Raw genomic sequence first — 16,188 nt, 5'->3', positions numbered from 1 at the left:
ACAGCTAATAAAAGGAAATGGTGCTTTTCTGATAGCAAAACCAGGGAAACCAGGGAAGAATGAGAAGAATGCAGAGCGTAGTCAAGTAGATCAGCGGTCCTAACCACTAGGCTGTGGCCCCTCTGGGTGCTGGACCGAGGCGGCTCGGGTACACCACTCCTGCTGCGGCTATTGGGAGAGGCATGTCCTGCCCCGCCTCTTAGCCACCCAGTGCAAGGGTCTCCCTCCTGGACACTGAAGAGCACTTTGCTGCATGGCAGAGCCCGGCATGGCAGCCTTAGAGTAGCGTGACCTGGACAGCAGCACACAGCTGGTGGCTGGGAGGCAGCATAGGGCTAGGTGGGGGAAAAGGCAGGCACTGGGGTATCCAGGGCGGGAAGGTGGCACTGAAGAGCTCTGGGGGTGGAGCTAATAGTGGCAAGAGGCTATGGGGGCAGGACTGGCACTGGGGGACTCTGGGGACAGGGCTAATATTGGGGACTGGGGTCTGATACTGGGGAGGTTGGGTACAGTGGGGCTCTGGAAACAGGAGGTGGCATTGGAGGGCTGGTGGGGGGGCTGGCAGTCGAAGGCAGGAGACTGGCACTGCAAGGAATGAGTGCAGGGGGCTCTGGGGTCAGTGGCTGATGCTGGGGGGGTAGAAGTGGAGGTGGGGGGCTCTTGGGGTTAGGGCTGGCGCTAGAGGGCTCTGGGTGCCTTTGGCAACATTTTACTTGAATATTCATTCATTGCAAATATGCAAATAAAATGTTACTGGTCTGCCAAAAGTTTGAGAGTGGGTTTGCTGGTCACTGAAGCAGATCACTTCTAATACAGTGTTTCTCAAACTGTGCGAGACCTCTCCAGGGGCTCCGCGAAGTTGACAAACTGGAAACATCGATAGGTACAACACATACAACCTTATGATGGTAAGCTCCTGAAGGATGTAAAAGACTATTCGATAAGCATTTGCTTATCGGATAGTATTGTGACTAGTCAATATCCCCGCCCCCCCTTGCTGCCTCTAGTCCCCCGCTGACCCCGGGCTCCATGGCTTTGAAATGCACAAGAGCCCCCACTGGGGACTCTCGTGCATTTCAAAGCAGGCACGCTGCGTGCAGCCAAGAGTCAGTGCAACTTCCCGCTGGTCCCGGGCTGTATGAGGTCAATGAATGTGCAAAGATAATATTTTGTACAGATTTGTGCTGGTTGTAAAATTTGTTTTATCCAGCAAATTACACTGATTTTAGTGAAATGTCTTAATTTGTTTTAAAAGGAAAAACAGTATTTTCTTTGATTGTGCTACAATCTATAGTCTAGCTGGACTGCTTTTCATGTAAGTTACTTGTTCATGTGCAAAGATTAATGTATGCTAGACCACAGAGACAATATATTTAAAAAAAATCCCTTTCAGGCCACAGTAATACACTCAGTTTGTTCTTCCACACCCACACTTTGAGAAGCAATTATTCAAATCCTTCTAAAAACAACTTGGGAAACATTCAAAATTACAGTAAGCGGGAACAGTCTAAGCTAAAAGAAGTTAATCTTTGTTTTGTCCCCACATTCTCATGTTTAAATCCCTTGGAAGGCAAACATACAAAATGGATTGCCTAGGTTTCTGCAGTGCCCACAATTTAATTCATTTCTCTCCAGCAGAGATTTCACACCAGTGGCATTTTGTTACTGATCCTTGGGAAATTATAGCAGCTACCACAGAATGTTATTTACTTGGAAATAGTTGGAAGCACACATTCACAATATCATCGCCTCTCCATAGTCACAATGGAAAGCAAAAATAAAAGTCTAATAAAATCAGATTTGTCTCAAAACTAGAGAGAATCTATAGCAATGTCTGTTTCAAATAAAAGTAGTTTTGCCTGAAGTCTTATATTATAAAATCTGCTAGCTCTATATTTTTACACCATGTCCTTATTTCAATAGCTAGAAGAACTGTATTGCCAACTTACTTTTTTTCCAAGCCTTGTGCTATTTGGCATGCTTCTTAAAGCCCCAGCTCATGAAGGCATGTGAATATGTAAAAAGCTCAGCTTTGATAAAAAAAATGTTTCTAGTCCTCAAGATCGTAGAGAACAGCTTACAAATGTGACTCAAGCACATTTTATATGTTCAAACAATAAAAATACACAAATCAATTATTTTAAATCTCTCAGTTGGGGCTAGGAGTGAGAGGTTTGGGGTGCAGAAAGGTGCTCTAGGCTCAGGCCAAGGGGTTTGGATGGGGGGGGGGGGAAATAAGGGCTGGAGCAAGGAGTTGGGGTAGAGGGAAGAGCTCAGGGGTGCATTTACCTCGAGCATTTCCCAGAAGCAGCGGGATGTCTCCATTCCAGCGCCTATAATGAGGCATGGCCAGGTGGCTCTGCATGCTACCCATTCACAGATGCTGCCCTAGTAGCTCCCACTGGCTGCGATTCCCAGCCAATGGGAGCTGCTGATTAAGAATGTAGGACGAGGGCAGCATGCAGAACTCCCTGGCTACCCCTATACATAGGAGCCAGAGGCCAGGACATGTCACTGTTTATGGGAGCTGCACGAAGCATGGTAGGCCGAGATCCTGCCTTAGCCCACCTGTGCCGCCAACTGGACTTTTAACATCCTGGTCAAATCCAGACACCTGGTAACCCTAGCTAGGAGGACTGTACTGAGGCAGGGATGGGAAGAAATTTGTACCTGACTGTGATTAGCAGTAAGCTGGACATGCTATTTTATCTATCAGAACAATTCAATTCTTTGAATTTCATCTCTCAAACTTGATGTGTGAAGATCAGCTCTGAATTCAATACTCAGGCAGCCTCTTGTGCCCCTCCCTCCAAAAACACCCCAAAACACTACCTCAGAAAACTGGGCTGTGATCACCTAGAGTTCTCATTTATTTTAGTGGCAGTTCTGGATATTCAGCATCTTTATAAATATACCACCTACTTAGACACCCAACTTTAGTCACCCTCTTTTGAGAACCAACTCCAGCTTCTGTTCTCTCCCAATATGTATTTTAAATTTAGTTTAGCCAGATCCAGTAAGGTATTTATTAAGTGCCTAAAGTTGCAAATAGGAACACTGTACAATTTACAGAGTCATTCCAATACAGACTTAGTTCCCATTCAAAGTCAATTACATTATGTATCTGTCTGCAACATAGGCACCTAAATACCTTTGTAAGTCTGGACTCTCCTGCAACATAGAAGAAGCAATGCTCCCTATGGAAGTTTCCATGCTAATACCAGTGTGAAGCTTCATAACCTATACATTGTGAACTAGATATTTCCAAATCTTGTGTCAGAACGCTTGTACAGTCAATAGAAAGTACTGAACCTTCTCATGACAAACCCAATTCCAAAAGCTTAGTAACACATTACAAAACACCACAGGATCTGTGCAAGATACCTTTTCTACAACTTTGTCAACATATCTAACCTAACCTTTGAGTAATGTCCCAAGATGCCTGAAGCAAAAGCCATCAACTATGTCCTCATGAAAATAATTACTTCAAAATTCCAGAAGGCACATAAGGACATGTCATTTCTACTTATAACCTCCAGTTGAATTTCAATGTTTGGCCGCAAAGGTTAAAACATCAATGCCTTAATAAAATTTGTCACATTAAAAAGAACATGAGTTTTGTGAAAGACCTATTACCTAATGCTGTAATTTCTTTCAAAAGGGAAGATTAGTTTTGTGCTGTCTTGCGAGCTGATCAAGGGAAGTTTCAAAATGACAATTAAGTCAATTCCATCACTAGCTGTCATCAGTGATAAATATGACGCAAAATTAAACAAAATGATACCTAAAAAGCTTAGAGGAAACAGTTTAGTCTTTTCACTAGCAAAACCTTATTTCTTTGGTATTATATTGAGTCCCACTAATCCATGGAAATCTAATAGCTTGGGATGTAAAATCCCATGAAATCAGTTAACCGGTTTAACATTGAGTTTAATCGGTTAACTGCTTAAATGGGGTCGGGCGGGAGGGGATGCTTCAGGCAAAAGTGCAGTGGGCTGCTCAGGTGATGCTTACTGGTTAGCCATTCATATCCCTACTAATTGCTCAAGGACATCTGTAGCCAGACATGAACACCCCCCCCTCCCCCGAACATCCATTTTTGCTTGCCTGGAGCACAGGGCACACAGAGCAGTAAGCCTTGAACAGGAGGCCCGGATAAGCAGGCTGCTGTGATCCTGGATAGCTGTAAACAGAGATACGCCAATTGCTGACCTCAAGGCTGCGAGAACTGCCTTGGCTGACACCTATATTGATACGAACACACACTGTCCGGGGGGGGGAGGGGTTCATGTAAAAAAACATCCAGTACTCAAAATTTAGTTCTCTCTCTTGCAAGTGTAAATTAACTTGAAACTCCCTTGTAAGAACTGGTGTCACAAAGACAGACAAACACAAGTTGGCATCTTAGATAAGAAAGGATACGGGCTCCTATGGGTATAAAGATGGGTCCAGCAACACATTTACTCTGAGCGTCAATCTACCGTCTATCTGCTGGTCGGGTTATGTGACTGGGCTCCCGAGGTTCCACTAGGATGCCCACCTCGTATTCATCTTTCCTAGGAATTGAGGGACCAGCCGTGGCTTGACCCGCTGGAGTCGAGAGGTACAAAAGGGGGTAAAAACTGTACGGCTACGTCTACACTGGCCGCCTATTACGAAATAGGCATGCTAATGTAGAACTTGGGAAGAGGCAAATGCGCGGGGGATTTAAATATCCCCCGCGGCATTTTCATTTTCATGGCCGCTGCTTTTTTCCAGCTTTGAGATAAGCCGGAGAAAAGCGTCCAGACTGGCGCGATCCTCAGGAATAAAGCCCTATTCTGGAGGATCTCTTATTCCTACTTATGATTTATAAGCTTCTTTAATAAACCTGTAACTGTTTAAGTTTTAACCTGACTCCTTCAGCTGCTGTAACAGATCCAAGCACAATTTAAAAGAACTTCAGCCGGTCATAAGGGACAGGTATAGGAAGAGCTTGGGCATTTGGATCGTGTCGCTTCCAGAGAACAGATCCGTAGGGGCATCTCTCAGCCTTCCCTAGGCTGCTCGCTGCGAAGGGATCCTGTATCCTAGCAGTTAAAATCTGAGATGTAATAAGCTCTTCCTATAAACTCTGGGGCGTCTGTCAGCCTATTGGCTGCCCTCCGCGAAGGGATCCCGATCCTAGAGGACTAAGACACGGACGTTAAACTCCTCGGGGTGCCCGTCAGTCTCTGCTAGACTGCCCACTGCGACAGGGCCTTGTGCTCCAGCAGTTGAAGACTCGGGTGTAACAGCCCTGACCATCGGCTGACAACATCTCAGGATATATATTCAGGTACTGCCTGATTACAGTAGATGCAAATCCAGAAAGATAACCTACCTTGTGAATACAGAAGAATTTGCATCTCCAGGAGAACACATGTGAAAATCTGGACAAGGTTTTCCAGTCCAAGCAGCTCAAAGGCCTCTCGAAGGGGGTAATCAGATAGAGGAAGTTCATTGGGTCCAGGTCTCTGGCAAACGATAGGCTCATACACCCCATAGAACTTTAGGGACCGCCCTGGAGGTGGGAGGGGTACTTCATAAAGAATGTTATGGATATAGCTCTCCAGAGGTAAAGGTGGGGGTTGCTGAGAGGTAACTGCCTTGTACAGCTGGATAAGGAACTTCTTGGATGCCTGCATGAAGGGCAGAGGAGCGATGAGACATATACATTTGGACACGTATAATGTGTCTCTGCTTATGTCATACGAGTTGTACTGCTGGAGCTTAGCCAGGGAAGTGGCATCTCCTTCATCAATGCTGCTTGCCAGGGAGTCCATGCTGCAAGACGACGAAGCATAGACACTGCTGTATTGCTCTGCATTGTGCATTTGGTAAAGCGTTTGCATGGCTGTGCAAATTTGCTTGCTTGTGACCTCCTCATAGAACGTGAGCACAAATCCGTAAGTACGAGAACCATCTTCCCTGGTAATTATAAATGAGTGGAACTGCGGGTCTCTATTGTCAGTCTGTGTCCTGAAAGATAGCCCTTTAGGCATACACAGCTATGTAAGAAAAAGATAAAATAACTGTATTAGTATCAAATCTGAAATAATTTAAGATTTTGTATTTTTTGTTTCCATGAGCATATCATGCAATAACAAAATAAAATTATATACATGCTAATTTTTCTAACTTATTAACAGTTTACATTAAAAGATGTACCCTTAAAATACACGGGGACACTCCTGACAAGCTAAGCTTCATATCCAAAAAAATTGCTTAAAAGAAAGATCCTTTCAGATTTTGTTTTCATTTTACCAAGTCAGCAGCACCACTTCACCTCATTATTCATAATAATTAACAACCTATACACATATATTTAAGCATCAGATAAAATTTCAATGAGATACCACTTTTATTTTGCTTATGGGTACAATGGAAGTAGGGGGAGAAGTCGTATGCTGTCAAAACCAAAATTCAAAATTGTGTAGAAGTAGTCACCAAGGATACTTTTGTAAGTGTGGACACATCAATTCCTAATCAACACCAGCATACATGGAATGACCGCTGACCAGTCAGATGGCAACAAGCTATAGCTGCTAATGACCTGAGCAGGATCAGATCAATGGTACAGAAACCAGATATCACATTCAGTTAGCAATCTCATGCCTCATCCAAGCCAGTTTTTATATGTTGCTGTAAAAGTTAATGCATGGGCTAATAAACGGCCTGCAGACAATAAAAGGACTTAATTCAATTGATGGGTACTCCTGACAAACCATGAAATTGCAGCTCCAGCGGCTTTTGAACAGCAGTGATACATTAACTCAAAAGGTTTGTAGTTTTGTTATTGAGGTGTTAATAGTAGCTCTGTTACAATTGCATTCAAATTCTCTTTTGAAGGAGGAGTAAAATCCCTAGTTTCGGGTCTTAATTATTGAAATTAGTCTCCATAATATACGTATCTTGAAACTTTCACCTGATGCTATTCTACCCGATACTATGTTATATTCTGAAAACTTGGCTTCTGCGCTAGAGACAGTGGACATAGTTTTATTAAATCTGACCTCAGTTAGGTCGGTGCTTTTCAAATCTTTTTTCCTCATGACCCAGCTGAAGAAAATTGTTGATGGCTGGAGGGGCCTACCTTGAGTGGCTCCCATTCAGCAGTGTGGAGAGAGGAGGGGGGCTAAGGCAGACCTGTTTCCTCTCTTGGCACCACAGACCATGCTGTACCCAGAAGCAGCCAGCAGCAGGTTCCCAGCTAATGGGAGTGCGATGTTAAGTGTTTGGGGCAGGGGCATTGGGTGGAGCCATGTGCGCTCTTCCCCCCAATCCTCCATATGAGAGTTGGGCCTGCTGCCAGCCACTTTTGGAGCCCAGTGCAGTTTGTGGTTCCAGGACCAGCAAATAGCCTGCCGTAGCAACACCATTAGTCACCTGATCCCCCTGCAGCAAGAGACCCAATGCCTGGCATGCCATGACCCAGTACTGGGGTCACAACCCATAGTTTGAAAACCACTGGTTTAGACTACCTCTAAGACCCTTAAGTGCCCACCCTTCTCTCTGCAATCTTCCAGCAGAGTACCTTCCCCACAATCAACAACTTGTAAACGTCATCATCTTTTGCCTGCCCAAAGCACACAGGAAGCCAACACTAACTAAAAAGGCAGGCAAAAGACATCAAATATTAAGCTTGGACCAAGACAGGAGGAAATGAAGAGAAAGGAGAGGGGCGGAAGAAGATTAGCAGCGAGGGAAGGGCTCACCAAGGGACTATTAATCTGCAGAATTCCATAGATAAGCCAAATGGGAGGGAGCAAAGTGTTAGCGTTCACCCAGAAGAGTCTTAAATATGCTGTGGTCTTGAAGCATGAGGTGGTTATATTCAGGCAAGCGCCCTTCAAGCATACATTCATCCAGGTTTAATCATATGGATGGCAAACGATAGAGTCTAAACCAGGGGTTGTGTTACCTCAGGCCCGGGGGCCTGATGAAGCCCCCGGCTTGCCTGGATCTGGCCCCCGAGGCTCAGGCCCACCCTCAGCATTGGGAAGCCCTCACTGATACTCCAAGCTCCCCCACGCTGTCCTACCACAGGGCTGGAGCACAAAATCTACTAGAATGTCCCCTCCCCAAGTTGCGGTATGTGATGGCAATGTGGGGAGCGTCTTTCTCCTTCTCAGTCAGGGACTACATCAGTGAGGGGTATTTTGGGAGGTTTTTTGGGGGAGGGGTGTTATTTGCTTTTTACTTACATGTGGCCTGACTGATTTTTATTTTGAGTGAGTGACCCCTAACCCAAAAAAGGTTGCCCACCCCGGTTTAAACCCTGGAGGAAGGTCCTTGGGAGAGAAAAATTCACATTCAACTTGAAAATAGGATTTGAGTGAACTAGAAGAACTGGGGAAGACTATTTCCTTTTTTATTTTTAACCAGATGTTTCAGCATTGTTGAGCTGCCTACCTCTCAGCTGCATCTTTGAGGGGGATTTAAGACAAGTAGTTATAGAACCTCAGTGTTACAAACACCTCAGGAATGCAAGTTGTCTAACACAAAAGCATTATGGTTCTTCTTTCAAAAGTTTATAACAATGACTTCAATGTAGCTTTGAAAATTTACTATGAAGAAAAATACTGCTTTTAGTTCTCTTAATTCAAATGAAAGAAGCACAGAAGCGGTCTCTTCTTACTTTTTCAAATCATTTTTTAAAATGTTCCCTTTTTCTAGTAGTTTAAGTTTGCAAATACTGTATAGTACTGTTTGTTTGGGTGGTTTTTTTTTGGTCTCAGCTGCTTAATTGTGTATTTCTAGTTTCAAAGAAGGGTGTGGTTGACTGGTCAGTACCTGTGATCATTCATGTAAATATAGTGGCGGTGGCCCACTATATTGGCGGTGGCCCAGTTTGCTAACTCTGGCAAACTGCCACATTAAAAATCAGAGATCATCATCTGCAAGTTGTAGAATTTTGCCCAAGAAATATGGATCGGCTTTTTCTTCATTGGCAGTAATAACAATGTCCATACACCCCTGTGAACCTTGTCTCAAGACAGGGTGTGCATGCACCACCACACCACATAATTATGTCAATTTACATTCAATACTAGTATTTTGTTTCAATATTTGCTAAGGACACGTAAACAGACTGTATATGGCAGCACAACTTGGAGATGAATGTCATCTTCATTGAAGCTCTGTACAAAAATGTTAGAATTAAAGACCAATGGATGTGTTCTTGGTTTTCCAACAAGTCTACCATCTGTTTAGGCATTTTTAATATACCTATTATGATTGAAATGATTTAGGAGTGATTTTGCCTTGCATTCTGTTTTTCTTTTTCTTATTGTGGATACACTGGAACTTCTTAAATCCAGCAACCCACAGGAAACATGCTGGATTAAAGATTTTTGCTGGGCCCGGAAGGGCACAGGGCATGAGGGGAAGATGGGACACTTAATTGGTGCTTCGCTCCCAGGGACATATGAGGTTTCACACCGCTCCAAGACACTGCTCCTCCCACCACTACCACTGTTGAGAGCGGTAGGGAAAAGACATATGGAAAGCTCATAATGCTCTGCCTAACCCCTAGCTAGAGGGAGGGGAAGAACAGCAGCATGGAGTTGCTTCCTCCTCTGTATCACAGTTGTTCCCAGATTAGGGACACCTAGAGTATGGAGGTTCAAGTGTACTTGCATTAAGGCCCCACTTAAACATGCCAGGAGGCCTACTAACATCAGTGGATTATGAATGTACTTAAATAGAAATACTATTTTGGGGCCCAATTCAGCAAGGTATTGAAGTTTTCATTGTCTTCTGTACCTAGAACTTCAGCCTGAAACCAACCAGATTGTAATATCAACAATACTGGATGCTGAGAAAGATTATCCCTACCTAAAGTCATAAACACACACGCACTCACCAAAACAGTGAATATGGGGGAAAACCAATAAGATAAATATTGTTATTATTCAATATGGGAAAGCAAACTTGATCTAAAGGCAGAATTACGTAGTTATGGAGTATTTAGTTTTGTGCTTTGATTTTTTCTAAATTATTTTCATAAGACATTTCTAATTCTTTAAGTGCCCACCAATAACAGACTACTCTCGCTGATTATCTTTGAAAGGCTTGTGGCATTTTCTTCTCTAAGGAAACTGCCTTGTGAAGCTTAAATAAAAGGAGACAGAGGCAAAGGATGACTAATCAAAGGAGAAATCAAGGCGGACAATAATTGGGGCAAGTGATGATATAAGGAGGAAAATATTACTTTATTTTGATTCAAAAGTCACTTAGAGCTTTTCAAAGGAGTAAGGTGAAAGCATTACTACTTTTTTTTTTGAATACTGCTGATTGTGTCAGAACATGAGAGAAATGTGGTCTGAAATGACTCACCCCCCCGCCCCCAGAAGATTTTGGTTTTCTATAATTATTTTGTTTTAACTACGCTCATAGAAGATTATATCAGCCTATATATATATATATATATATATATATACACACACACACACACACACACACACACACACACACACACACACACACAGCTCGACAAATACACTCGCCCGCAGAGTAGATTTTGCCAGCTGGCGAGTGCAGGGGCGGACTGGCCCAGTGGGCCGTTTAAATGGGCTGGCCGAAGCCCGCACTACGGGTGGCGTGGCCCCATCCAATCTGCCAGCAGGCGGAGGAGCAGAGCGTTGCCGGGGAGGGGGAACTGTGGCAATTCTCAGTGCCGGGCTGCCTGCGTGCAGCTGTGGCACGAGGAGGCGGAGCACCGGCAGACGTGGCCCCGCTGATTTTAAAGGGCCACGGCAACTCAGATCTGGCTGTGTCCACAGCAGCTGGCTGCAGCGCACAGCGGAGCCAGGCCCCACCCCGCTGGCTCCAGTCCTGCCACAGCCCCAGCCCCAGAGAGACCACTCCCTGCCGACCACCCGGCTCACTGCACCCGCTCCGTGCCCCATCTGGCTCCTGCCGCCCATTCCCCACGCTGCCCCTCCACCCCGGATCCCCTGCTTTCCCTCTGGCTCTGCGACACCCTTGCACCCTGCTCTGCCCGATCCCTGCGCTACCCCCCACTCCAGCTCTGTGCTGCCCCGTTCCCTGCACTGCCCCATGACCCAGATTCCTCTGCCCCTCCTGTTCCCCGTGTCCCATTCCCCGTGACTCCACCACACCCAGCACTGCTCCACCCGATCCCTTCGTCCCTCTGCCTCTGTGCCTCCTGTTCCCCACGTCACCCCTGTCCCCCGCACCCCTCTGGCTCTGTGCTGTCCCTGCACCCTGTTTCCCCTGTACGTTGGGAGTGAGGGGTGCTTGTCCATAGGGAGAAGCTGGACAGGGCAGGGAACAGGCTGCTGTGACCCAGCAGCGAGGGATAGGGGAGGGCGCGTGTATATATAGTACACAATACCATCCCAGTTTTCTGACAACAGTTTTTATTGCCTCTTGCATATTTTACTCTCTCAGAGAAACATTAACAGCCTCGCCTCTAAATGGGCTGGCAGAAGCGACTTACGCAGTTGCTTAGTATTGCTATACAAACTGTCTTGATTCTTTCAATCTAATGAACGTGCAAGATATTACAGAGATGTATTAGAACTCTTGCACTGTTTCCACTGCTTTGCACTTATGGATGTAACAGATACTGAAATCCAGACAGTGTGCAAGATGACTAATGTAGCATCATTAGTCTCATCACTGCCTGTATATACTCACCATGGTATCATTAGAGGCGGCACCAGTCTGCCAGTGAGTAGCGTACCCCGTGACAAGGTGCCATTAAGAATTCTCACATTCTATTGGCTACAACATTGCAATATTGCAGCCTTTTAGGAAGGATTCCGCTCCTTCACTTGGCTGACACACCCCCTTATTATATTCCTCCTCCTTTATTAAGCATTTTCTCTTTACCTTTTTTAAAAAAAAGTAATATTTGCAGGTAATCCATATGGAAAGACCGTTATTTTTATTATGTTAGATCATTTCTCCTAGACTTTTCCCCCTTGATAATAAGTAACAAAATTTTCTTCTGACAGTTCACTACACAGTATGGCAGACTAGTTTCATCACATACTAACAGTCATGAATACTAGTTTAAAATTAGTATCTCTCAAACTCCATTTCACTTTTTACAGAAATTTTCAATAGATATTTGAGATCTCCTTCCTTCATAGCACTTCCATTAGCATGCATACTGAAGCCCATCCCGTAACAACAAAAGGATTAAACCACTGTAGATCAACAAGACCGTAACAGCCATATTGGGCCAAAACCAATGGCCCATCTAGTTCAGGGGCAGTGAGCAGAGCAGGGTAATTGAAATTATTCACTTGTCTTTCCCCTCCCAGCTTCTAGCAGAGATTTAAGGTCTCCCTGAGCATGAAGGTGCATCCCTGACCATCTCTGCTAACAGTCATTGATGGACCCATCTTCCATTAATCTATCCAATTTTTTTTAAGCCCATTTATACATATGGCACCACAATATCCCATGGGAAGGAGTTCTACAAGATAACTGTACTTTGAAAGAAAAAGCAACTGTTTTTATTAAACCTCCTGGCTTTGTCTACCCTGCAGGGTTTTTGTGCAAGAAGCTTTTTGTGAAAGATCTTCTGCAAAAACTTTGTGCACAAAAGCGCGTCCACACCTCAAAAGTGATGCGCTTTTGTACAAGAGAGTGTCCACATGGCATAGACAACACTCTTGTGCAAGAAAGTTCTGATGGCCATTCTGTGAATGGCCATCAGATCACCTGTGCTTTTTGTGCAAGAAACCCCTGTTGAGCGTCCATACACACCTTTTTTGCTCTTGTGAAAAAAGGAGTTATTCTTCGTAGAAAGAAGTATACCTACACTGCAAAAAGCCCTCTGCTATTCTACTGTAAATTTTCTTGCGCAAAAACGCACTTGAAGTGTGGATGCTCTGCAGGTTTTTTGAGCAAAAATCCTTAGTGTAGACGTAGCCCCTCCCTGTTAATTTCACCAGGTGAGCCCTTGTTTTTGTAGTATATGCAATTGCAAACACTTTCCTACTCACTTTTTGCACACCTTTCATGATTTTATAGATCTCTGTCATACCCCGCCCCCCAGCCAGGTTGGTAATGAATAATGCTGGTAATGAATCTGAGCTATTTGGGCATCTCTCCCACATGCTCTGCAGTGAACACCAATGCAAAAAACCCCAATACTCATTTAGCTTCTCTTCCATGGCCTTGACATCCTTGAGTGCTCTTTAGCACTTGTCATCTACTGGCTCCACTGCCTGTTTGGTAGGCTTCTGACTTCTGATGTACTTAAAACAGACTTTTTTTTCCCTTCATCCTTAGCAAGTTATTTTTCAAATTTTTTCTTGGTCACAATTGTTCTACATACACTCAAGGTGTACAAACGGACAGGTTCCAATTTTCCTCACTAGGTTTTGGTTTCTAAACATTATGACTCTCTGACTTTCCTATTCTCCATTATCATCACTGCTGTTTTAATAAATGAGACGGCTATTTCAGAGTTAAATATATCTATTAAGAAACAAAGATGTGTGAAGGAAGAGCCAGCATACATACCATGTTTACGGCATCTTGATCAAAGGGGTTCCATTCTATATTCTGAGGGTAGTGTGCCAAAACTTTGGACTTGAAAGTTCTTCTTAAGGGGCTCTGGTCAAAGTTCTCTCCTGGAACAGATTAGGAAGCAAGAACTTGTCAAAAAATAAAGTCATTTCAAAATAAACTTGTCTGCAATTTTATTTTGTAACTGAATGACCACAGTAATAGAAAGACTACTATGCATTTTAAAAGGTTCATTTCTTTAAGAGATGCAGATGAGAAATTTAGAATAGGAGGCTAAAACCTTACCTTCATTATCTTGGATCCAGACTCTTATTATTACAAGAAAAAATAGAATATGCAAACATAATACATAGCTTAGTATTTATTATACTTCAAATTGAATTCAATATAGTTTTTAGAATTACTACCTAAGTCCACTGAAGAAAAACCTCAACCTGACTGAACCTACCATCTTTAACAGCTATTTTATTTAACAGTTATGAACTAAAATATATATATCACTTGAGTGCCTCCTTGCTATTGACAAAGATGCACGCATCTCAACAATATTAAACAAATTACTCAAGGACTGATTTCCTTCCACCACACAAGTGACATATGAAGATCAAGCCTTTATTTCCTGAATCTCAAATGTCAAAGATGGATTTTGACATTGATACATATGGAAACTATATCAAGATTGAAGTTAAACCTCTAATAAAAGAATAAAATCTATCCAAATTGGCAAGCTATAAATAAAAATAAGTATCTCAAGCTACAATTTCCCATAGAGGCACAGCACAGCATTAGGGAAAGCTACTGTGTAAGCACCACAACCCCATCTAAGAGGGGTTTGTTTAGATCTACAAATTACAGTACTAATAATACATCTCTCTCAAAGTCACGATATCAAGTCAAAGACCTTCAGTCAAATAATTAAACAATCAATAAACAAATTTAAAAAAATGACTGATTGGCAATAATTTTACAGATTAAATTATTTTCAATTTTTCCAAAGTGTTCCCTTTCAGCGCTAGCTGTAAGATTTTAAAAAGCGAAGAGTCTACATAGTTGAGCTCCTAAATCATTTTAGCATGTGACTCCTTTTCAAAATTTCCCACATGACATTCCTAGAAGAAAATGAGGGGAAAGTGATCTAGATACAATTACTTTAAGGAGGGTGCATAACTGGTTGAAAAACCTAGTTAAGAAGTAATTATCAATGGCGTGCTGTCAAACCGAGAGGTCACAGCTAGTAGTATTCTGCAGGACTCAGTCTTGGGTTTGGTACTATTTAATATATTTATTGAATGATTTGGAAAATGGTGTAGAAGGGGTATACTTATAAAATTTGCAGATGGCACCAAGCTGGGAGGGCTTGCAAACATTTTGAATTCTAATCCTGTCCTCCAAAATGACTTACAAATTGGAAAATTGGTCTCAATTCAACAAGATGCACTTGTCTTTATTAAATGTCAAAACACATCACTCCTGAAGGGGGAAAAATATAAATCAAATGCTCAACTACAAAATGGCAAGTAACTGCCTATATGCTCAGGAGCTTCAGGGGTTGCCGAGTTAGTCTGTTACAGAAAAAAACAGCAAGTGAATGGTCTGGTAGCACTTTATAGATTAACAAAACAGGTAGATGGTACCATGAGCTTTTGTGGGCACAGCCCACTTCTGCTGGGAAAGATCTGGTGGGTTTAGTGGATCCCAGACAGAAGGTGTGTCAACCATAGTTGTGGAAAAAGGTTAATATCATTCATGGGTGTATCAATAGTGATATTACATGAAAGAGACAGTAGTCCTGCTCCGTTTGACACTGGTGAGGCCTTAGTGGGAATGCTCTCACCAGTTGTGGAAACGTGTGGATAGACTAGAGACAGTATAGAAGAGAGCATCAAAAATTTTAAAAGTCATTTCAAAAGTCTGATCCATGAACAAAGGTTAAAAAACTGGACATGTTTAGTCTTGAGAAAAGAAAATTGACAGGGAACCTGAAAAAAACCAGTCTTCAAATATGTATGTTAAGGGCTATTATAAAAAAGACAGTGAGTGATCAATTGTTCTCCATGTGCACTGAAGATAGGACAATAAGTTTATGACCTGAAGCAAGTGAGAGCTAGTTATGTTATCTAAGAACACATTTCCAAGGGAGTACAATTCCAAGGAAGGTTGTGGAATCCCCACTACTGTCTAAGAACAGGTTAGACAAACATCTCTCAGGGATGGTTTAGCCCTACTTGGGTCCTGCCTGAGCACATAGGTCTGGATTTGATGGCTTCTTAAGGTCCCTTCCAACCCTACATTTCTAGAATTCCTATGAGCATCCAACAGCTGATACTGAGGTCAATTTTCTGTTCGCCTCTTATTAGAAAAGGAAAATCTGTGGGGGAAAAAAGGTTGAAGTTGTTTAAACTCCAAAAAGGTTTAAAAACACCCTCATTTTTCAAAATACATAATCAAGATACTATCAAAACGTAACTAAAATAAACATATTTTATTGTGCAAAAATCTGTTTTTGTATGTTTGTTTTTAAATATGGAAAATGCACAAAAATGTTTTTCCCATTGAAAAAAAAGTTAGTTTTTGGGGAAAAAGGATTTTGGATGTTGGTTTTTGTTTGTTTTAAAGATTTCAGACAGCTCTACTTAGACTTTTCTGAAGGACTAT

At 42.8% G+C, this 16,188-nt stretch overlaps 1 protein-coding gene across 4 annotated transcripts in view; it reads right to left on the bottom strand.

The window, feature by feature from the left end:
* Nucleotides 1-16,188, bottom strand: part of DENND5B (DENN domain containing 5B) — a 191,149-nt gene that overhangs the window by 89,261 nt on the left and 85,700 nt on the right. For all 4 annotated transcript variants that reach the window (XM_089782208.1, XM_075940587.2, XM_075940572.2 and 1 more), the window contains 2 exons: nucleotides 13,528-13,637; nucleotides 5,363-6,029 (listed from right to left, as the gene is read on the bottom strand). In XM_089782208.1, the coding sequence (XP_089638334.1) occupies nucleotides 5,363-6,029; nucleotides 13,528-13,637 (777 nt within the window). The remainder of the gene's footprint in view (nucleotides 1-5,362; nucleotides 6,030-13,527; nucleotides 13,638-16,188) is intronic.

The sequence above is a fragment of the Pelodiscus sinensis genome, chromosome 1 (assembly GCF_052426305.1).
Source record: "Pelodiscus sinensis isolate ZL-2025 chromosome 1, ASM5242630v1, whole genome shotgun sequence".
Taxonomy (NCBI): Eukaryota; Metazoa; Chordata; order Testudines; family Trionychidae; genus Pelodiscus; species Pelodiscus sinensis.
This window is presented reverse-complemented; position numbering and strand designations above follow the sequence as displayed.